Source organism: Dunckerocampus dactyliophorus, chromosome 7 (genome assembly GCF_027744805.1).
Source record: "Dunckerocampus dactyliophorus isolate RoL2022-P2 chromosome 7, RoL_Ddac_1.1, whole genome shotgun sequence".
Classification (NCBI taxonomy): Eukaryota; Metazoa; Chordata; class Actinopteri; order Syngnathiformes; family Syngnathidae; genus Dunckerocampus; species Dunckerocampus dactyliophorus.
Window position 1 is genome coordinate 19,669,570 of NC_072825.1, and position 24,043 is coordinate 19,693,612.

General features: G+C 40.8%; 3 protein-coding genes across 10 annotated transcripts in view; 2 read left to right on the plus strand and 1 right to left on the minus strand.

The window, feature by feature from the left end:
• The first annotated feature begins 589 nt into the window (after positions 1 to 589).
• On the plus strand, positions 590 to 3,388 carry LOC129185192 (CCN family member 3-like). The gene is made up of 5 exons (XM_054781967.1): positions 590 to 640; positions 916 to 1,144; positions 1,226 to 1,480; positions 2,186 to 2,409; positions 2,478 to 3,388. The coding sequence occupies exons 1-5, from the start codon at positions 590 to 592 to the stop codon at positions 2,766 to 2,768; spliced, it is 1,050 nt and encodes a 349-aa protein (XP_054637942.1). The 3' UTR covers positions 2,769 to 3,388.
• A 3,270-nt stretch (positions 3,389 to 6,658) lies between these two features.
• LOC129184667 (probable E3 ubiquitin-protein ligase TRIML1) overlaps positions 6,659 to 24,043 on the minus strand; it is an 80,532-nt gene continuing 63,147 nt past the window's right edge. For 6 of the 7 annotated variants that reach the window (XM_054780806.1, XM_054780803.1, XM_054780804.1 and 3 more), the window contains 2 exons: positions 14,368 to 14,637; positions 6,659 to 9,063 (listed from right to left, as the gene is read on the minus strand). In XM_054780806.1, the coding sequence (XP_054636781.1) occupies positions 7,226 to 9,061 (1,836 nt within the window). In that variant the 5' untranslated portion in view covers positions 9,062 to 9,063; positions 14,368 to 14,637 and the 3' untranslated portion in view covers positions 6,659 to 7,225. Of the gene's footprint in view, positions 9,064 to 9,705; positions 9,849 to 14,367; positions 14,638 to 24,043 lie in introns of those variants that run through there. The other variant, XM_054780798.1, reaches the window with a different exon arrangement.
• sntb1 (syntrophin, basic 1) overlaps positions 16,292 to 24,043 on the plus strand; it is a 61,925-nt gene continuing 54,173 nt past the window's right edge. The window contains exon 1 of one of the 2 annotated variants that reach the window (XM_054780808.1): positions 16,292 to 17,311. In XM_054780808.1, coding sequence (XP_054636783.1) covers positions 16,798 to 17,311 — 514 coding nt within the window. In that variant the 5' untranslated portion in view covers positions 16,292 to 16,797. The remainder of the gene's footprint in view (positions 17,312 to 24,043) is intronic. The other variant, XM_054780807.1, reaches the window with a different exon arrangement.

Consider the following 24,043-nt stretch of genomic DNA (forward strand, 5'->3'; position numbering starts at 1 on the left):
TTTGGAGTCGTGATCGAAGGAAAACAAGAGACATGAGGTGAGAAACACACTGTGTAAATATATACAGTCTATTTGTATATATATTTAGCCATTCTTTCTGACTGCTCATCATTTTTTATTTATACTGTTTCTAGCTTTATGCTTTTTAGCCAGCATTTTTACTGCTAATCATTGCTTGCTTAGTAGTTACTATGACACAGCGCGAAATTTAATGCAGTACAGTAAAAGAGTATTTTCCATCCCTGTTTGGATTTGGGAGTACAAATATTCCCGTGTGTGACATCTTTCTTGGCAGCATGTGACAATAAAAACATGACATCCTCAAACTCGCCGGGCGTTCTCACTAACATTCCTCGCTATTGGTTGTCTTGGTGGCAGCTGGACCGCAGCAGGACAGCTCCGCCGCTATATAAGGTCCTGCTCTCCTCGGGCCTGAGGCACAACGACAAAGAGATTACAACCTTCTGCTACAGCACAAACTAGAGAGAGACGGACAGAAGAGGGAAACGTCAACCCTGAATCCAAGGACTCAAGGCAGCTTCAGCACTGAAGATATTTAGTTGATTATTCATATTTGGGTGTTGAGAGGATGGCCTTTTTTTGTGATAGAGTGCTTTATCTCTTCTGCTTTACAGCACAGGTAAGTTTCTAATATATATTTTTTCATTACATTTCATTTCAAATTTGCATTATTATGGTCTTTCTTTGCCGTTTCTGGCTTTGTATTGTCCACTTCAACTTAAGTTACCAAATATTGTTCCTTGCTCAAAGCTGAAGAAGTTGCACAAAGATTGTTTTGAAAGCGTCTTACTCGAAACACGTGAATAAAATTGTTATTTTCATATTTCCGTCTTCTGTTATATATGAAGTCAGACTGATGAAATCTTTCCACGCGTTCATGTATGTTCCAAACAGGTGTTCACGTTAGCCTGGTCCCAAGCTTGTCCTCGAAGATGCCAGTGCGCAGAGGAGCCCCCGATGTGTCCCCCCGGTGTGCCCCTCATTCTCGACGACTGTGCCTGCTGCCTCGTGTGCGCTCGCCAGAAAGGTCAGGTGTGTTCGGAAATGAACCCCTGTGACACACGTAAAGGTCTGCAGTGCGACTACGCCTCCGATGACCACAAGAAGACTGGTGTATGTGTGGGTGAGTCATTTTGTAGAGTAGTAAGGTACTTAACAAGTACAACATAAGGGAACATGTCTGATTCCATCATGGTTTCTCTAGTTCAAGAAGGACACGTATGTCTTCTGGACGGGGTGGTCTACAAGAACGGCGAGACCTTCTTCCCCAGCTGCAAGCACCAGTGCTTGTGCCGTGACGGGCAGATCGCTTGTATACCGCGCTGTAATGTGGACGTCATGCTGCCTGGTCCTGACTGCCCTATGCCAAGGAGGGTGCAGGTCCCTGGGGAGTGCTGCGAGAAGTGGGTGTGTGAGTCCCAGGCAGAAGCCAGTGCACTGGGGGGCTTTGCTATGGCAGGTGAGGGAAGCACATAATCATTTTTTTTTTGTAGGTATACCTAATTAGCTGTATCAACAGTGCTTGTTTTACTAAGAAAATAATGTAATATAATACAAGTTCATGAGTGATTATGCATAAATTACCAAAAAAACAACATTTTTCTGATGTTTTTCACACTTTTGTGGACAGAATATTAATTATGGGCAGCACGGTGGAGTAATGGTTAGCACGTCCACAGCTACAGGGAGTCATTTTTGGTTTGTGTTGTAATGCATGCATTTAGAAATAAGATCATTCTATAACATTGCAACCAACAAAACAGTCCTGACCATTTGTATCATATCATATATTTTTAAAGGCACAATTGTCCGTTCTTCTCATGAGATGGTGGACAGGTGTACCTAATGTTGTGTCGTGTTTCCAGAGCGGATGATACAGATAGAGTTCCCAGACTTGGGGAAAAAAACACACATTCCTGCTGTCACACTAGTGCGAGACACACAAGGTTGAAAGGTTATTTACTTAGCTCTGACCTGTCAAAGGAAGAGGTAGGAATGAAGGAAGACAGAGCAAAGATAGTGTTATGACCTCAAGCGGAAATGGTAAGCAGGGACACGATGGATCGCCATGTAGTTTAATATTCTGCTCCTATAACTTGGAGTATTTCTGTTATTTTCTGGTGACGGGCTCATTTTGATGATGTTCTCCTTTGTGCTCCTGCAGCCTTTCGTCAAGAGGAAACTGTGAGCTTTGATTCCTGGGACCCCAGTCTGAACTGTATTGAACAGACAACGGAATGGGGGGCTTGTTCTCAAACCTGCGGCATGGGAGTGTCCACCAGGGTTACCAACAAGAATCGCCATTGTGAGTTGGTGAAGCAGATCCGCCTGTGCATGGTCAGACCCTGTGAGGACCAGCAGGCCCAGACAGCTCTCACACTGACAAATGTAAGACAGGTTATTGCTTCTCTTCCTAAATGAACCCGAAATAATCATCTTTACTTTTGTGTTTGCAGAGAGGCAGTAAATGCCAGAGGATGGTGAGGAGCAACACAGCCGTCCACCTTTCCTATAAGAACTGCACCAGTGTGCACACCTACAAGCCTCGCTACTGTGGCTCCTGCACGGATGGACGCTGCTGCACCCCCCACAGAACCAAGACTGCCTTGGTGGAGTTCACGTGTCCAGGCAGTAAAACCAGCAAGAGGCCAGTCATGGTGATCCTGACCTGTGCATGCCACAATAACTGCCCACGGGACAACACGGTGTGGCAGCCTTCAGAGCTGGCCTACGGTGGCATGAAGTGATAGGTCAGCCATAAGCGAGTGCCTGTTTGTCAATGCAAATATGTTCATTTGAGTTGGATAGCGCGACCAGTGCTCATCCAACAACTTTTTAACATGAGTTGCATCAACTCCAAACTTCAGTGAACACTTAATCCGTCCACTTTTGTTGTATATAATAGTTCTTATAGGTCAGATTTATGCTTGACGACACGTGGAAGCTGTTGTGCACAAATTAGAGTCTATTATTCTTTTTAGAATTAAAGCACTTAAACCTTAGGAGACAAAGACGCTCTCCTCCTTTGGAGATCAGTTAGAGAATACTTTGTAATTATTATGGACCCAGAAAGGATTAGCGCCGATAAACTGAACTCCAAGTACATTCTTGAAAGTACTGTTGTTATACCATTGAATTGTGACAAAAAGCTTCATTTGAAGACCACGGCTGTGAAAACAGAGTTTCAGGTGTGCCTTAAAACCTTAACACTTGTTGTAATAGTTTATATCACTGGAAGGGTTCAAATGATAGCTTGCAGTGGACAGTTTCCAAGTAAGGGATGCATTTTTTAAATAACTGGGCTGTGCTCCACGACCTGGCTCTAAAAAAAGGGCTTAACCTTTGATCAGAGGTCATTATTGGGACTTGGTGCCATTTCTCACACCTGCCTGAAATCATCTCCCTTGTTTCTTGTAATACATGCAATTGTTAGGTCCTAGTGTAAATGACAAGAGGGTTTTTTTGGGGGGGGGGGGTTTTGGTAAATACTTGCTGTAGAGTTGAATCTTTTTCTTTTTTTGGCATCAAATATACAACTGTAAGTGGGTAGATTTACTGTAATGTTTTGTGGTATTCTTTTTCTCTTCTGTCTGCAAAAATCATTGTTTAAAAAAATAAATGTATTTTTGTATCTTAGTGTTAATCTCTTAAATGGTATCCATGACTAAATAAGAGTAGATAAAGTCTTTATCCTGACTGCATGCTGTTAGCTCCAGACGTATTTGACAGTGTTTTTATGAATTCGCTTTTATACACCACCACAATGGATCTGAAATAAAACAACCATGATCTTATGTGTAGACTCTGCTTTTATTTGAAAGGTTCGACAAAAATGTGACATTCACTGTTTAGGATTTACAGCCATTTTATGCAGAGTATTATATATAATTTAGGGGCTCCATAAAAAAAAACACTTTGCCAGGAAACATCTACAAGGACTTCCTATGTTCTGGAAAACACTGACAGCATCAGTGGAAGTCAAGAATAATTGAACCAGTGGCATGCGGTGCATTGAAGGTTAAAATGCTACTTCTGAGGGGAAAAATACTAGTTTTGAGCATCACAAGCTTGTTATGAGACTCAAAATATCATAATACTAGTAAATACAGCAAAGAATATATAATATATTTGCTAATTCCTAGATCACTTTTGTTTTTAAAGACATGCGCCATATTGTACTAACTGGGGAATGTACGCAAACCGAGGCAAAATTGTGGCCTGAATTTTTTGTTAAAGGGATAGTTTGGATTTTTTGACATGAAGTTGCATGGCATCCCCATCAGCAGTGGCTTACCCCCCCACACTCGGTCTCCTAAGTCCAGTTATGGTCGGATTTCGGTGACGAAGAACGTAGTTCCAGGTAGTCAATATGCGTTCAGAAGAGTAATACATCTGCGCCACAGAAATGCCTCCTCAAAACCCAAGACCTCCAAATTGCGTGGCGTTATATTTGTCTCCGCCGTATTCCTGCGCAGGGTCGCCTGTCCATTCTTGTGTATATGACAAAGACGCTTGCTTGACCCCAGCGACTACCTGGAACTACGTTCTGACCAGAACTGGACTTAGAGGACCAAGTGGGGGTATGTCTCCGTTGATGTAGTACACTGCTTATGGGGATGTCAAACAACTTCATGTCAAAAAATCCCAACTATCCCTTTAACCCAATAATGCTAACTGGGGCGGATGCTAACCAAGGTTCCACTGTACATAAATAGACATGCATAGCCCTAAAGCTAACTCATACCACTACGTCGTTGGAAAGCCCACCAATACGTTGGTAAGTGAGTAACAAATTAAACGCAAATATCAGCCAATATCAGTCAATTATTGGTGATTGATTGAGTAGAGTGGCCTACTGTATACAAAGCCTTGATTAGTTTGTAAAATTACCAGCTATCATGGTAAGTATGTGTCTTTCATTACACCTCATCATAAGCATGACATACAGCACTGGTTCTCAAATGGGGGGTAGCCTATGTTGTATTTGACTGCTTATAATTGTATAGATTTACTCCCTTGTGAAGACATGGACAGTACAGAATTTCACATCACTTCACATCAACTTCAACCCTCTGAGCCTCACTGGTGGTGGGTGGTGACACTTTGACCTGTACTCCTGGAGCGTACTCGTGAGGTCACAGTGGAAAGCCCCGTTAGTCCCTAGGGGAGCTACTTAAAGCAGCACTCAAGGAAAAACCAGCTCATCAATATAGCTTTTGACTGAGCAGGGAAATGTCAACACATCTGCTCACAGCTGTATTACGGTCTCTACATATGTTATTTGTTATATTTGAATAAATGGTAATGATATTTTTGTTATTCTAACCTGGTAAAAGGGTAAATACACAACCAACTGACACACCTATTTGCAAATATTTGGTACATAGGCCAAGGAAGAACCCATTACATTATTTTTACTCGTGATTTGGTATTATATATCATCAGTCTGCATTGTACTAATACTGTATGAATAAAAATATAACAAATACAAAAATAGAAACGGTAAGCCTATGATGCACTACAGTTGTACACCACTGCAAACTACAACTACAACAATAAACAATAGCATACATTGATGTTTTGTGTGTATAAAATAATTGTAGCTGTCTGACAATGTCAACCAAAACATTATTGTAAATATCCCTTTCAGTGCTTATCAAATAGTGAGGAGGGCACCCCTTTTTGGGGTTTGGACGTGAGAGGCAGGGCGGACTTTCAGTATTAGTGCAGACCTGCCAACATGTATGCATTTGTTGTACTCAGCATGCAACTTGACTCTTGAATATGCTTCACTGCTCTCCATTTCGCTAGCTTCAGCTTCCAGTTCAGTCTGTACAGTACAGATAAATAAATGGATGTTACCAGTTTGTCAATAGCGTTTCAAATCGGCGGAGGGCGCGAAAACATTTCTCTCCCCCAGTGGGGGCATGGCAGAAAATAATGGAGAACCACTGCTTTATGTCAAGGTTATAATGCCATGATTTTTATCAACACATTCTTATTTAAACAAATGTAAACATATACAGCAAATAATGTTTGCTGTATATTTGGGAAATACGGCATCGATTTCAAGTAAAAGTCCAGGCTGCTGCAAAACAGAAAAGTGAAAAGTGTTCAAGTAGACAGCAATGCCATGATTTTATGGTGTTACAAGTTACACTGAACTGCTTCCGGCTTTATTTTGAAGGACTGTAAAACAGGAAAACAACGGTTGCAGAGGGGGTGACGCAATACAGAGAAGACCGGATAAAAACGGATTAAAAAAAAAAAAACATTTACGGAAAATTAAGATTGTTTGTGTCTACAATCTGAGTGGGTAGTTTGTCCAAAAGTTTTTCGGTTCTATGTAAGAGTCAGACAAATTATATTTGTATTTTTTATTGTTGGTACTCGTATTTTAAGGAAAGCAACTGGATTTCAACTGGATGTTACGGTTATCATATTCGAAATAACCTAATGGTTAGACAACTATTGTATTATAGCTATACTATACTATTGTACAGTATTACTATTCGTTTTGACGTATGTACTGTACCTAATGGTATGGACTGCAGTGTGAGTAGACGCTGCCCTCTAGTGGTGTATATGAATATAGCTGTGAAGCAGCAGTGATCTGAAAGTTACAGGTATGTTATTGCTGACATTGTAAGGACATATTTTTTGGAAGGCCACACATATACAAACTTTATTTCTTAAAATACATAACAATAATGGACATTCAACTAAACGTTCACGATCAACTTAATCGCATACAAAATCTCAAGAACATAATAATGCCTTCTGGAAGAGTTAGCTAGTGTAGCATATGTCTTTATGAATGTTGCTCAACTTCCTGTGGCTAACATCTTGTCGCTTTTCTTTAGACCACAGATAGATGAGACTGAATCAACGGCGCCTCAGCAGTCAAGTGGTGCACTCCTTTTTGCCTAAATTCCTTCCAGACACAATGAATCAACAGTTTGACACAATCAACCACAAATGATTGATAAATGATGTGATTGTGCCCATCCCTAACTTATATACTTACTTATACACACACACTTCCTAAGTGTTTCCAAAGAGATTAAAAAAAAAAATAGTATGTGTGTATTCTCAATTACATGCTCTTCAATTGTAAGAATTAGTTTATCAGTTGATGGTTTTACATTTAATTCAACAGAATCTTTAAAAATCCACTGAACAAAGTACGTATTTCTTCCTGAACTTATGCATAACCAAAACTGTCTTTCATTATGGAGCCAATGAACATGACTAACAGAATGCCAATCACATAGCAATTATAAAAGTCATCGTCAGGTCGCTGCTGTGTTTTGGTGATTGGTGGCTTCAGTTTCCTGTTTGGATCAGGTAAGGAATACGTGAGCACCAGAGGGGCCTCGTTTGAGCCCTCGTTATGCGGGCAGGGGCTGAAGTATGGGAAAATTCTCTCATTAAAAGCACAACCGATGAAAGAGTAGATGAGAGTCACGGTGTCCACATCGTAGAAGGACACCAGTCCCTCCTCGTAATCTACAAACACTCCGATTCGCTCAGGTTTGCTTTTGAAACGCAGTCGGACAGGACTGTTGTGTAGAGCCTTCAGATTCTTCTTATTTCTCAATCTGAGGAGCCAGGTGTTGCTCCAGAATTTATCAGTGAACTTCTGGATCTGGTGCAATGACTGTCTGGCTACTCCTACGTCCCAGTCGGTCTTCTTTGCGGCCTGAACCTCAAAGTAGAATCTTCCTTTGGAAAAGCCCTTATTTCCCAGCACAAAGGCATAATTGCACAATTGTTTCGGTCCATTTGAGAGCTGCACAATGTCATAAGTCCCCACTTGTTTTAAATCCTCTGAATATATCAGCATGTCACTTTGAGAGGAAGGGTCATAGATCATGTCCACTGCATACTGCTGACGGATTATTTCCAACCTGTGGCCTTCAGGGACACTTGCCAGATCGGTGATCGGCTGTTCTGGTTTGTTCATTGGTTCTTCATGAAGAATCTTTCCACAACATGTCCTGAAGCTTTCAGCAGCCTCTTCCATCTCTTTGCTTATCGTGTCTTCCAGCTGATTCAGAGCCATTCTCACTGCATCCACACTGTGCTGACTCATGATGCTGACTTCAGACCAGTTCTTGGTGTGTAGAGTGGAAGATGAGAAGGACCGGGCACTCCTAATGAGCTCAAAGTGATCTTCGATATACAAGAGGCGCTCCAGTTTGGTGCTGGTCGTCTGGAGTTGACCTATTTCTTCTTTGAGCTCTTTAACCAACATTTCAGCTTGTCGCTCAGCTGCTTTGTGCTTGCCTTCAATGGCCTGACCCAGCTTAGCCAGCTGCATCTCAATGGAAGCTACTAAAATAGAAAAGGTGTGAACGCATTTTGTTCTTGCGTCTTCCTTGTCAATCCGCCTGCTCTCGACGTATTCCTCCATCTCCCGTACCTTCTTCTCTCGCTCAAGCATCATCTTCTCCATGTCGGCCTTTTGCTTCTGCAGACCAGCCTTCTGCTGCTGATACTCGTCCTCCAAAGACACTGTGTCGTGTCCCCAGTGTTCTGCACAACGTGCACAGAAATGAGCTAGGTCATTTCTGCAGAAAGAGTCACGAAAGCTGTTATGTTTCTTGCATATCTTATCTGAGAGATTCTTCACAGGATGAGTCAGCTTGTGACTCATTAAGGCAGCATCTCTCTGGTGAGGCTCCAGGTGAGTTCCACAGTAAGACTCCAAGCACACCAAACAGGTCTTTATGGCTTTGAATTTGATGCCAAGGCAACGGTCGCATGGCACCTCATCTGGTTTGAGTGGTAGGGCTCGATGGGCCTTAAAGTTCTCCACAATCTCCTTGAAGCCAGTGTTGACATTCAGTTTGAGGCCTCTGCTGAACTTCTTGTTGCACATGGGGCACTGACACTGCTCTTTGTCCCCCCAGTGCCTGCCGATACATTCCTGGCAGAAGTTGTGGCCGCATGGTGTCGAAATAGGCTCGGTAAACACGTCCAGGCAGATGGAGCACAGGAACTGGTCTTCAGACAGGAAACTGCTGGCTGTGGCCATGTCTGCACAAAGACACAAACAACAGAAAGGCTCACTTTGATATGAAAGTAACTCAAATATAACAATTTTTTGTTATATTGAGGCAACTGGACTCTTGTTTGTTGAAGACCTTTCAAGCTTAATCATAAAGACTTGTGCAGTGTGGGGTTATTTGGTCTGTACGTCCCCTGGGGGGGGGTCACAGGACGGTTGTTGGTGCCGCCGGGCGTGGCTGGTGCCCGTCCTGCATACGGCTGGTGGCAAAACAGCTCGGGAGTGGCCACTCTTCCCGTGGAATAAGACTATTTTTGAATGAGAATATTCACAAGCACTATTCTTTGGGGGAGAGATGTCGCAAGCAGACAATAGGTGAACTGAACTGAACTAAAGAACTGAAGAAGCCTTCTGAATTAAGGACTAAATGTCTTCAGCAAACAAGAAGAGTCCACTTGCCTCCATTGGACCTTTTGCCGCCTACCACGACCTGGACGAGTGAGAATCTACAGACATGTTTTGTCTGTTAGCTGCTTGCTGGTGACAGACTCACTTCAAACTTTACATTTACAACAAGCAGGTTGTATTTTCCTGTACACTTATGAATTTGTGAAGCGTGAGGAATATTTAAATACGTCGTGCATTATCAAGTGTGTATATTTGGGCCTTACCTTCACTTTTCACTTCACCTGTCGATTTGTGTGTCGTTTTTGTGCAAAGTACATTTTCACGATGAGTTTCATTTCTGTGAAAACGAGTGACTCCTCCCTAGTTCTCTGTGTCTTAACCCATGACTAGCCGAGTCAGATTTTTGGACAAAAATATACTAAAATTTGAGCCTTTTGTGCTTTTTCCTTTTTATTTGTTCCTATGTTTGGTTATTATTTTCAAAACGTGTTCTTAGCTCTGTTAAAAATGTGGGATTGGGTTCCTCCCTGAGCCCCAAACCAACCAAAATATATATATTTTTTACGATAGCATCGACTTAAACTGGATATAAAGGAATGAGGAAGAACAAACTTTCATTTAATGTTTGTTTTGGGGAAGCTTTGTTCGAATAAAACATGTTCTCAAAAATAATGACAACATGAAATACTAATCGTTTTTAGTGCCAATACGTAGACATCATATGTCAAAAACTATGAAAAACATTACCAAAATTTTCAAGAGTAACGATAATGTAAAAATAATAAACAAAATGCCATTTTCCTGACGTCTCTCTGCAATACCTTTACTGTCCAGCAGTCGACGCTAACGTTTCATTATTATAGTTCTCCCTCCACATGCTGCATCATGTAACATGCACGTAATTTAGTTGCTTAGCCTACATCGGGGGTGTCCAAACTTTTTCCAGCGAGGGCCAGGCACTGAAAAATGGAAGGATGCAAGGGCCACGTCGATATTTTGTAAAACAACAAATAGAGATATGCTGAGACTTTATACATAGCTCAAGAAAAAACTGCATTTCAGCTTTGTAACATAGGTGAAATGCTCCTAAAACTGACTTTTTTCAATAAAAACATGAGTTTATTGTAAAATTGCGACTTTTGATCTTCATTAGATTATGACTCTGCTGGGTCTTTTTCAAATTTTCCAACTATTTCATTTCAACTTTCGTCTTGTAAATTTTCTCCCCATAATTAGAACGTTATATCTTTTAAAACAATAATGTACTTCTTCTTTATTTGAATGTTGTTACTAAAATGATATTTCTCCTCATTTTACAAGTTTATTTTAATAAAATTGCAACTATTTTTCTCATTAGAAAACTTTTTTCTCTTAATATTTTGCTTTTTACGCTGGTAAAATTTCTGCTGTTAATTTTTTTTTTGGTATAATTTCAAATATTTCAACTTTCTTCTTGTATATTTTCTTCTAATATTTTGACTTTATTCCCATGTTATAAGTTTTCCCCCTAAAGTAAGTTTCCAAAATGTAGAACTTTATTCATTGTTTTTTACTTTAAATAAAAATGTCTTTAATATTTCAGCTTCATGCTGCTAAAATGACATTTTTCCTCGTACTATTAATTTATTCTTGTGAGATTATGGCTTTTTTTCCTTGCCGGATTACAACTCTTTTCATAATATTTTGACTTTTGATTGATTTTCCCATTTTTGCTGCTGCTGGTGTTTTTGTTTTTAAGTTTCCTTGTTAAATGAAATTTTTAGACTGTGCTGCCGGCCGATAAAATCACAGCTGCGGGCTGCAAATGCCCCCCGGGCCGCACTTTGGCCACCCCTGGCCTACATGATGAACCTCAACTAATTTCACTGATAATTTCATTTCATTTAGCTACTAGTGTTTTTTTTTGTGTTAATATCGACCTAATTTCTCTGAATACTGAGTGATTCATTTGACTTTTTACAGCCTCAAAGGCCTGCTGGAACAAAATTAGATATTGACACACAATAGGGATGTCGTCGACTAAGGATTTTTATTGTTGAATCTGATTTGTAAGATTTTGTCCATAGTCAACTAATCGCTAACGAATGTTGTTTATCGGGGAGTCCTGCAAAAAAACCAGATCTCATTTGCAACTTTTTCCACCTCAAAGAAAAAGACTAAAACACAAACAAAACGTACAATTAGTGACACAGAAAGCAAGATGAACAAAACTGAAACACCGTCACTTTCAGCAAGTAAAAGAAAAGTGCACATGAAATAGGAACAACATGGCTGGAAAAACAACAACTTGCCAAAACTCTCGGTTAGCAGCCCAATTTTTTGGATTAAATTCTTAAATCGGGATAAAAAAATGAATGAAGGCTTAACAGCTTTACCTTTTTAAATGATACACCATGTTGGTTGTTATGGTGTGGCAAGCTGCTGACACAAGTTGCACTTTACTTTCTTGGGGTCATGTTTAAACTTTTCAAAATACTTCCACACTTTGGATGATTTTTTTTAGCAGCCGTTATGAGCCAATAAATCCGTCGACTCTGAAAGTCGTCCTCGCGCTCACCTCTTCTTTGGATTGTGCAACTGCAGCAGGTGATTTTATTCATGCATATTGAGTGTAGGTCTCCTGTTTATAGTATAACACACACGTCATTTTCAATTTTTTATTAACACAAATTAGGCTTATTTTGTATCAAAATAGGCCATGTATACAAAAAAAAGCCATTGTATGTAAAAAATGCACGCTCAGCAGCAACTGTGGGCACGCCCATGTAGTCAGAATGGTACAATCTTGATCACATGACAATTTCATACGACTCAAATGCAAGGTTGACAGTCGAATGAGACTCCTCTGAATCCAATAGTCGACTATAAAAGACACTCTTAATGCATACAATTACATGAATTCAATAAACAAGAAATGTCTTTAAGTTCTTTGTTTTCATCCCATTCTTTCCTGTGCCATAGATCTTTGTAAAAAAAAAAAAAAAAGTTAGGCGTGGCAGAAATCTGGACTGGGTGCCATCTGCGTCCCATAGCTCCTATTTTTTATTGGCCTGATGCATATTATATATGCCAACTGAAAAGAAAACACAAAGGTTGCAAGAAAATAGACCAGATAGAAAGATGAAAAAAGATATTTCACAAACAATAACTATTTGCTTGATGTAGGTTCTTTCTAGCTTAGTACTATTAGAATTAAACTGGCAAGGTTTTAGTGTGATAAGGAATATCAAAGCGGCATTCTTCCAGTTTTTCTGTAAGACACCCCAACAGAAAACCAACCCATGAGCACTGGTTGAAAAGAAACAAATGTCCGACAAAGAAAAAAAAGTCACACATGGTCCAACAGCTGTGCAGCAAGTGCAAACCTAAACAGCCAAATTACAGTAGAGCTTTTGGCTCGAGTGATGCAATTCCAAAGTGCGTGGGAACGTGTGAGAATGATGTTGCCGCTGCTCTCTGCAGCAGCTCCCAGTTGCAAAGACAGATTAATTACCAACCTTCACATACCTTTCATAAAAGAGTTGGTTAGTTAGTTTGTTTGTTTTGAAGGCCATTACCACAACAAAGAATGTGCATTGAAGCTGATGGCTCATTTCCATATGAAAGTAAAAACAATCAATTGAAGCACCTATAACACCTCATTAATCCCAAATATTCTGGGAACATATCTTTCTCTCTTTGTGAAAATCAGACTTAATCCCCTCTTTGGTTGGCTGAGTTCGAATGAAGTCTGACTGTCATTTAGAGGGCGTGTGTGCAGTTGTTGGATTAATTAGGGCACATGCAGCACACTTTTAATGCATCACAGCACTGAAATGAAACCCATTTGTTCATCTGATCTCATCAACAGCATATAACATACATTTAGCGTGTATGTAATCTTATGTGGTGGAGAATAACATTTCGTTACTTAATCTGACACCCAAGCAACCCCGGGACCTGATCTGCAGCTACGACTTAATTAATAATCTAATTATACCATGTATCATTGTTAATTATTATTAACTATCTTGCCAAAGTGCAAGAGAAGAATATGGTCTGGAAAAAAGGACTGCGTAGAAGATGTTGCAATGTTTGTTTTTCCTGCAACATTGCTTTTGATTGTTTCACATTCTCAAATCAGCATCAACACATTTGATCTTCATCCTACGTTAGGGGGGGTCTAAAGTGTGGCCCAAGGGCCATTTTCAGCCCCCAGCTCTTTTTGAGTCATACATCAGTCACATTGAGTCATACATCAAATGAAAGGCCTTAATGAGAGCTGGCCTGGTCTTTTTACATTATTAATATGAGATCATGTAATATCCATGTGACAAAGTGGCTCTGTCATACAAACATATACACACACGGCAGTACAGCAATCCCTCGCTTATTGTTTGGTTCTAGACCCGACAGTGATAGAGGGATTTCAGCAAAGTAGGATTCCGGCCAACTAAAATTACCCCAACAGCACAGTGACGACTCATCCAAGAGGTCACAAAAGTCCCCACAACAACATCGAAAGAACTGCAGGCCTCATTTGCCTCAGTTAAGGTCAGTGTTCATGACTCTACCATAACAAAGACACTGGGCAAAAACGGCCTGCATGGCAGAGTTCCAAGACCAAAACAGACACTGGGAAAATACTCTGTGGTCTCCCGAGACAAAAGTTTAACTTTTTGGAAGGTGTGTGTCACATTACATCTGGTGTAAAAGTAACACTGCATTTGAGAGTAGAAATATGGTAAAATATGGTGGTTGTAGTGTGATGGTCTGGGGCTGTTTTGCTCTGAATGGCTGAAGAAAAACAAAATGAAGCCTTTGTGTCATGTTCTGTCATGCTGCTCTACCGCCGCCTATCTGCATTGTGTTGCAGTACACTGCTGACTCTCCTGGGAGGAGTTACCTGTCTACACCTGCATCCAATTAGCGGGAGGACTACTTACGCTGTGCTGTCTGGTTACTCCTTTACCAGATTGTTTTCCCTGCTCCACGTCAGTCGAGTTGAGCTGTTGTTTTAGCCTTTTCAACAGTGGCTCCACTTGGTTTAGCTTAAGGTTCCACTAGGCTGGCTGTTGGACCCCGTCTCTCAAGCTGAGACAGGTGTAGTGGCCGGTTTTCCTCGTTGGACATACAAGTCATAGAGGGATGTTTTATGGTAGGCACAGCTGAAGGCTTCAATCTTGCTTGCCTTGTATCCCTGCTCTCTGGCAACACTGCAAACAAAGCAACCATCAATGAAATGCATAACAATGACCGCTTCGATGGACTCTCCCCACCCTCGCATGTTCCTGACAAATTTTGTCCAGCTCTTTGCAACTTTTTTGTTTTTCGGCTAATCAAAAAGACGAACACTGTGAACCGTGCCGTTACTGCACCCTCCCGCGACACAAAGTCTTGGCATTCTCTCCAAAAACTCACTTAAAACTCCCGTGATGTTTAAAAGACGATTACCCAGAAAATGATATGCCAATTACTGGTATGATGTCACAGCTCAAGGGTACTGAGCTTCTACACAGCATAGGGGCTGCCGTTAAAGCTTATTATCTTGAAAATTCATTTGACATTTATATGTATTTATACAAAAAAATATGTGCTATTTTCTCACTTTATCCATGCTTAAGAATTTTGGATGACCTTTAAGACATCAGCAGAAAATCGAGGGTGCACACTTGATGTCCCAGCCTGTCCGTTATCACATCCACACAATCATTTCTGGTCGAAGACGTGTGGTCACTCTAAATCCGATATTTTGGTTTTCTATATTTTGTACGTTTTGTAATATTCTAATCAAAGCAGAATGATGAGTCTTTTCAGCTTTGTAAATTTCTTGTACATTTTTTTGTGTTATTTTTTATATTTTTTTGTATGTTTTCACTGCTTGTCACCTTGAGACCACAATAAACAGCCTGAAAGTTATCTTCTTTGACTATGCCAGTTTTTTTCCCCAACTTGTCTGATGGATTGCAGTACAACACAGCAACCATCTCACCCCCACCAAAAAAACGTGTTTTTCTTGAAAATGTTCAAACGTACAGTATCCATAATGCTTATTAAACTCGCAAATCAGCATGTAGTCACTTGATATTTACTATAGAGGTTGTTTGGTTTGATGAGCAAAGCTACATCTATACGTGTAGTAAAAAAAAAAAAAAAAATCCATCCAAATTAATTTTGATGGATTTTCAGTCATTTTCATCCCATCCTCTCCAAACTTGGCGGAAAAACATACATAGCCGCTCTGCTGATTTGTATTTGGTGGCAATTGACCTTTAAAAAAAAAATACACAAAAGACCTTGACTTTCAAGGACTCTAGAAATAGGGTCAAACTCCCATTAGCAGCAAAAGTCATACCTAAATTAAAAACCAAGAGACTTGGTGATATGGTTGGTTGCTTTGGGAAGATACCCTGCCAACTTTGGGTCACGTAGCAAGTTTTAACAATCAGACATTAACATGCATTCCATGGTACGTGTCTTCCATAGTACGTGTCTGCTAAGTAGAAACAAATGCATACATGACTTGACCTTATTGCTGTATTCAAATTGCATTGTGGTGCGTTTATCGTAGGAAAAATGAGTGTTCCACTGCACCAGTAGGTGTCATGGCAGCATCACTCATCGCTGGTGTTGCCATGCGGCGTCTTTCAGCGGCAGTTGTGGTTTTAAATTTGGAGGAGGAGTTGTCTGAGCACAACCCGCATGTTATGGAGCTAAATGTTTTCTAAACAAAATATGTGTAGCTATTGGAGCCAGTACACAATGCAGTAAGTATAGGGATGCTACAAGTATTTGGGAAAATGATGCAAATATCAATAACAATATAACAGTGTGTGAAGAGTTATCTGACAAATTTCTTTTGTTTATGAGGTGTCCCAAAACCGGACCAGGCACATTCCAACCACGCCTCTATCTATGCACACACTGACAGTGGACAGCAGAGGACCGATGAGGACTTCAGTTGTAGCAGTTTCAGTTAAATCCCCCTTTCAAAGGTCACATTATTGGTTTAGTATATGTTTAGTTATGTGTGTAGTTTATTATATTAAAGTTGTACAATGATATGTGCAATATGCAAATTTGGAAGCAGTCATATGGGGCGTTTAAGCTTGTGAAGTTGTGGGTCTCTAACGTTCCGGAGGAATGAACTCGTCGTGTGCGCGCAGTTCCGGAGGTTTGATCGAGCAAACTCCACCCAGCGCACACTGATACACACACACACACACACACACACACATACACACCACCTGAGAACCTGTGGCAGCGTAGTCGGGGAAAAAAGGCTGCTTGCACGGATTCCTGCACAGAAAAGTTGTGTGGGTCAAAGTCCAGCAGGCGTGGAAGTGGACGTGTGCTTTGACGATCATGCTCCAAATATGGCCGTGGTAGCTGCGAGTGAACTTTCGTCCGGCGTGCAGGAAAATGGTTTTTTGGAGGTTCTGGTGCGGGGTCGCTGGCACAAAGTTTGGGTGCACTTGAACGAGGAGGCACTGACGTTAAGCTGCGAGGAGACGAACTCCGGCACCAACGGAGTCACCACGAACGGATCCTACCTCGACAACAACAACTCGAACAACGGTGCTACGAGTGCGCGCACCGCACACCTGGACGTTCCCGAACCCGTACCGGAGACCATCGCCAACAGGAAGCGGTGCGTCAAGGTGACCAAGCAGGACGTCGGTGGACTCGGGATTAGTATCAAAGGAGGGAGGGAGAATAAAATGCCTATCCTGATCAGTAAGATCTTCAAGGGGCTGGCTGCAGACCAGACCCAGGCTCTTTACGTCGGCGACGCCATCCTGTCCGTCAATGGTGTTAACTTGAGGGACGCGACCCACGACGAGGCGGTGCAGGCGCTCAAAAGGGCAGGGAAAGACGTGAGTCTGGAAGGTAGGAATGAGGATGCCAAGCATGGTGGTGGCTGATGGCTATTATTGGTTGTAATTGATGACATTCAGTGCTAGTCAAAAGTGTGAGAACACATTCATTCAATAACATGAGAAAGTCCAGTACTGTACTACCTGTGTTGTCCTTTAGCCTTAAGTCCTTGGACATAATTGTTGGGCATACTGGTGTACTTCCACGAACAGAAATGTTCTCTTACTATACTCCTATTTATGACATTAGTTTTAGCGCAGGGCATTTCACTAATATTAACATTAATAATGTCAATGCAATAATAATGTCATACATTAAACTTTGACATCACCAAATGTCTAATATCATTGAAACATATCAGGGAACCAGGCAATATATTTTATGCAAATCAAAGATCCTCTCTATCAGACAGGAAAGCTCTGTTGTTTTTAAAGACGTGCTGCAAAAAAGCTGGTCAAAGATCCTCCACAGAGCAAGAGTGATTTAGTGTTTTTAGGCATCTGCTGCAAAAAAAAAAAAACTTCCTAGATTAGCACTGTGAACTCCTGGGCTACTCTGATGTCATTCATGGGTCGGATTTGGCCCATGGGCCTGATGTCGTGTAGTGATCAATGGCATTTTTGATGGGAAAAAAAAAAAAGTCAGACCTGCTAAACAAATGGGAATTGTGAGCAGCAGGTTACTCACAGCTGCACAAAGAATTCTATAGTGCACAGGCTGTACTCATGTCTAACAGCAGGGTGGTGATAATAGACTGCCACAAACAAAAGAAGAATTATTGTCATGGTGTCACCTTGACAGCCAAGGTTGACAGACTGGGTGGATGTGAAGTGGTCAAAGTGTTAACGAGAGCTGCAACAATTAATCGACAAATCTATGATTAACCGATGATCAAATTAATCGACAACTATTTTGTTATTTGATTAATTGTTTTTTATTTAAAAATGTAAATCTACTCAAACGTCTTTTATTTCCTTAGGGGCTGTCGACACGGAAACGTTTTCAGGCAAAGTATTTTACAATTTCAGCCTTTCATCCACACGGAAACAGTGTTTTGGTTGGCCTGAAACTGTATTTTTTTAAAACGGTTTCCAGAATGGGAAAATCTGAAAACGCCAGCATGTCGTCGCCTTGTAGACAAGCAAACCGCTACTTTCTGAAAACGATGAAGTTGTCATGTGACCAGAAGTGATAAGCCAACATAATATCCGAATATTTAGACTGGCATGACTCCGTTTTTTTGTCTTACACTCCAAAATAACTTGCTGAAATAATTCCACTTCATAGTCGGTCTAGATGAGCCTTCAAAAGCGGAAGACGATGGACTTTATGGGCATGTGTTATTTTTTGGTGTCACGTGGTTCCGTCTGCTTGTCTGTTTACAGCACCACAGGTAGGTGTACAGGTAGGTGTACTTTATGTATTACATCGTTTGTACCCAGTGACCCGCAACCATTTACTAATCCAGCACAGTGTGGATGCAAATATTTTTCAACCCGGAAAAAAAAAATCATCCATGAAAGCAGACCTATTATGTTTGTATCAGACTAGTAAGACTAGTGTCTGTCCTGCCTAGTCATGAGCATGAACATCTAAGTCATGTGTCAAACTCGTGCCATGGAGGGCCGAGCCACTGCAGGTTTTCTTTCAATCCGGTCACTAAAGCAGGTGATTGTAATGATCAACACCTCCTTCAATTAGAGGGAAAGAGTTCATCAATTATAATCACCTGCTGGAGAAACTGGTAACAGAGAAAGCCTGCAGCTTCTCGGCCCTCCATGGCACGAATTTGACACCCCTGCTTTGACTTTGGACCACCGTGATCAACATTTTTGCCTCTTTTCTGAAATGTTGCGGACCAAAACACTAACTGTTAGTGTTTGGTTCCTGTTGATTTGGTCCGTCTCTAACCAATGACTCGATTAAATCAAAACAATAAGCTTCGGATTAATCGACTAAGAAAGTTAGTGTTTGTTGCAGCCCTACTGTTAACTGAATTAAACCGAGTTGCTGACTTTCAACCTTGGTAAGATATGAATTAGTAATATTAGGTTAGCCTAATATTGTGTCAGGTGTTGCTCAATTATATTTGTCCCACAAGCACATGGAAAAAAATGGGCTCATACTTGTCACGCCCATTCGGTTGTTTGATTGACAGACTGAATAATGTGGACAACCTAATTTCATTTAGTGTGTGTGGATGTAAAACATGTTTAAGATCCTGTAACCCCATGGTGGAAATACTGTGCGTTTTTTATATTTACGTCCCACCTGTGGATGCTTATGCAAATCCAACACAATGGTTCTCTATCCTGGACGTTGGGATGCAAAGGACTTGAGAATTTCTGCCTGCCAGGTGATTGGCATCATGTTGCTTCCCAGGTAGCCTCTAATCACATCCTGATTAGAGGAATAGAACAAAAGCAGCAGGATCCTGTGTACTGAGAGCCGTGAATGAAATCCTCTCTTCTATGCGATTTATTTTCCGTGATTTGAATAGCAAGACCTGGGACAGGGACATTGGTATTTGTATTAAGTCACAATACATGCATTTCTTGAAAGCTGTTCTTGTTATTTGTTTCAGAGGTTCCAATTCTTACATACAGTTCTGACTTTGCATTGTGAGCTATTGTGTTGTTTTATGTTTAAGTAATTTGCCTTCAACTTTCGTCAAAAAGGTGAAGTTTTGTACGGATTTCTAGGAAAAGTCTAGTTATGTAACTGGCGGTTCCATGAAGGGCACATTCATGTTCAAACACTTTTTGCTACCTTTTTTTTTTTTTCTTTTAAATGCGAGGCAGCTTGAACAGACCTAGTGTGTGTAACCTGCACACACGCTCTAACTCACACATGCAGTTGCTTTTAGAAGATGAACATTAGGCTGATGGTAGATTAGTTTGAAGGCTGAACATCATTTTCACACAAACACAGGAAATATATAAGTGCCCACTTCTGGGTTTATTCCTGTTCCCATGAGCACTCTTGAACGAGTATATCTCTCTCTCTCTCTCTCTCTCTCTCTTTCGCTCTCACACACACACACACACACACACACACACACACACACACACACACACACACACGTGATGATGATCCTTCCCAGGGGTACGAGGGGGCTGTACTATAGAGGGGAAGGCAGAATTCACTGAGATAAGAAAAGAGGAAAGAGGGAGCAGAGCAGGGTAACTAGGAGGGGGTGGAGCTGAATTGTGATTGTGAGGAGAAGCTGCAGGAGAGCTAATGAGGGATGCTAAGAAACTGATATGAAAATAGGTAAACTTCAGGCTACGCGGGTGCCAGAGGTTGTGCTGCACTCATTAGGGAAAAAGCAGCAAAGCATGGATTTGTCATAAGTATATTTCATGTCCCGTGGATCTCTGCAGGCCTGCAAGACATTTATCCATTTAACCAAGCATGTATGTTTCACTCCAAATAAAACACGTGATCTGTGATATCCCCAGTTGTCCACTTATTCCTGACTGGAAGTCACTTTGTGAGACAGGAGTGAAGCACTGAGATCAAGAGGAAACATCTGATTGGACTTTTGGGAGGGATAGGATGGTGACTTTGTGCAATTTATGTACACGGGCATCTCTGGGAAATCATTCATCTTTGTATATTACTTGGCCACTAACAATTTGCACCTTGCTAAAAGATGGAAGACACATTTAAGTAAAATAGACAGTTTGTGTGAATATTATGCCCAAGTTAGTGAAGACAAACACTTCTGTAACACTTGTGTAATTTCATGTACACTATAAGAACAAATGCAAGTACACATCCTAGTCAACACAGGAACCAATCTTGCTTTGGTTTAGCATATCATTTGTACATAATTCTCTAACAACAATTTGAAGAAGGCCCCGTGAGTAAGGTCCAATATAAGCATGGCTTTGGTGTGAAAGAGCTTGACCTCAACCCCATTAAACACCTTTGAGATGAAGTGGAGCAGGTCTTGTGTATTTCCAAGGCATCTCAGAACCCACCAAATTCAGCAGAATCTCTATAAGGTCAAACACAAATATGTTCAGCCACGCTAGCTGAAATCCAATTCATCTGGATTTGTGAACAATTTTCCCCATAGAAAATAATGGAATAGAAGTAATGTTTCAGGGTCAAACTGTCTCCATCATAAACCTTCAATATTATATTTAAACATAAGTCGCAATGGGCGTAAAGATCAAAGGTTATAGTTATTAGAGATGTTCAATATTGGCTTCCTTACTGATATCCGAACTGTCCAGCACTTCTTTCATAATAATAGATCGAGATAATTAATAGTGGAGTTTGCATGTTCTCCCCGTGTGTGCGTGGGTTTTCTCTGGGTACTCCGGCTTCCTCCCACATTCCAAAAACATGCATGTTAGGTTAATTGGTGACTCTAAATTGTCCATAGGTGTGAATGTGAGTATGAATCATTGTTTGTCTATATGTGCCCTGCGATTGGCTGGCGACCAGTCCAGGGTGTACCCCGCCTGTCGCCCGAAGTCAGCTGGGATAGGCTGCAGCATGCCCCCACGACCCTAATGAGGATGAAGCGGTATAGAAAATGGATGGATGGATGGATGGATAATTAATAGATAAGAGATGAAGAAAATTTAGCCAAATGCCTATCCTTATTCTTAACAGTCAAAAGTGTACAAGTGTCAGTTTTTAAGATGTAAAAACAATGTAAAAAAAAAAAACAACAATGTAAAAACACTTGGTCCTAACTTTAATTGCAGTTGCCAAAGGCATAATCCATGTATGCATCCATTTTCTACCGCTTGTCCTCAGAGTCACAGGTGAGCTGGCATCTATCTCAGCTGACTTCGGACGAGGGGTGGGGCAAAGGTATACTACGAAGGTGAATTGTGCCACAGATGAGCCTCACACATCTCACTTTTTATCATTCTTATCTATCACACAAGTGTAAAAAGAAGTTACGCTATTAATGGCACAGTCAACAAAAATATAAACGCAACACTTTATGCATGAGCCGAACTCAAAGATCTAAAACTTTTCTGTGAACACAAAAGGCCTCTCTCTCCTACCTGGTTTTCGGACCCCTCCAAATACAGTTAAACTGCACATTTTGGAGTGGCCTTTTATTGTGGCCATGCTAAGGCACACCTGTGCAATAATCAGGGTGTGTCATCAGCATCTTGATATGACACACCAGTGAGGTGGAGAGATTAGCAATCACGAATGATGAATGCTCGCTAACACAGACTTAGAGAGATGTGTGGACAATATTTCAGAGTTGTTGTTTTTTTTTTAAACATAGAAAAGGTTTTAGAGCTTTGAGTTCAGCTCATGAAAAAAGGGAACAAAAACAAAAGTGTGGCATTTCGATTTTTGTTGAGTGTAAAACATACAACAATCGGTGACTCCTGTGGTGATAATGGAAACTCGCTAAGCCTGTAACTTTTAATATATATTCTTCTCTAATCGTGTTCTAAAAACACCTTGATAAGATGGCCGTCTTTTAGAATGAGTAGCACAAAAGGCCAAAGAAAAAGAAAAACAGTTTATTTTTTGAACTGATGTCTTGTGACATCATGCATGACTTTGACATCCAATTTCTGACTTTAGGGAGGTTCCACTTTATTGTGAACATGGCTGCAGACTATAAAAAGGCAGAATACAATCAAAACATCTGCCCGACTTGAGCTGGAAGCATATGAGTCAGTGGCCTGGAAGCATTGCATTTCAGCACCCAACAATCCAAACCTGTCATCACCTGACAGTGTGATGGGGCAGTGTTCTTAGTGTGTGTGCGTCATTTCATTTAATCACAGCCAGAGTTGTCTAGACCGATGCTCCAGTCAATATGAGAAGAGTCAGAATAAAACAGACACTGACTAAGTGACTCAGAATGGATGATGGGGATGATAATAGAAATGACAATAGCACTGGTGATTGTTGTGCTGAAGATACTGAAAGGAGTCGTTGTTCCTTTTGCTTTGTATGTGCTTACATTACCAAAAGAAATGCAGAGATGCTTCTGTTCATCCTGGCTTTGTGAGAGGAAGATAAAAATCCCTATCACCTCCAGGTGTAACTATTGTGTTTGTCTTTTGTGTTTAGGCCAATTTTGTTTAAATGGCCCTCATTCTCCTCATCCAATGTACTATAAAAAAATCAATATTATTGTTCTATAATGTTCTATTTTGCTTGGACACTTGAGGATAAAATTTGAAGCTAAATCCAGTTGCTTTAAGACCAGCGTACTGGTCTGCCCTCGACACTTTCCCTTTTTTTGGAAGAGGTGGGCAAGGGCATGGCGTGGGTGGTCACGCACACATGCAACGCAGCAGAGTCATAGAATGACAATCATGTGATTGCTCCTCCGAGATGCTGAATGATAATCGCCACATTTCACAATAGACATATAAATACTGTTGTCCCTTTTTTAATTGGTTCCAGACCTGATATGAATTTCCGCTAAGTAGGATTCGATAGTAATAAACTGAATATTTGTGTAGTTACAGAAGAGCATTGAAAACCTGTTTGCGACTTTCTAAATTAAATTTTTAACATTATTAGAGTCCTGTAGACATGGAATAACACCCCTATAGTCACCTTGACACTCCTATTATTCTTTGTTTACGCCACATTGCGCAGGCTACGGGATCACTGCAGGGACATAAGAGACGGCCACCGCTATCATAGCAAGTTAGCCTCTCCAATTTACTTATTTGAAACTTTTTTTTAAAATTATTACTTCTGCAATGGATTTACATGGATTGCTTATTATCTTAT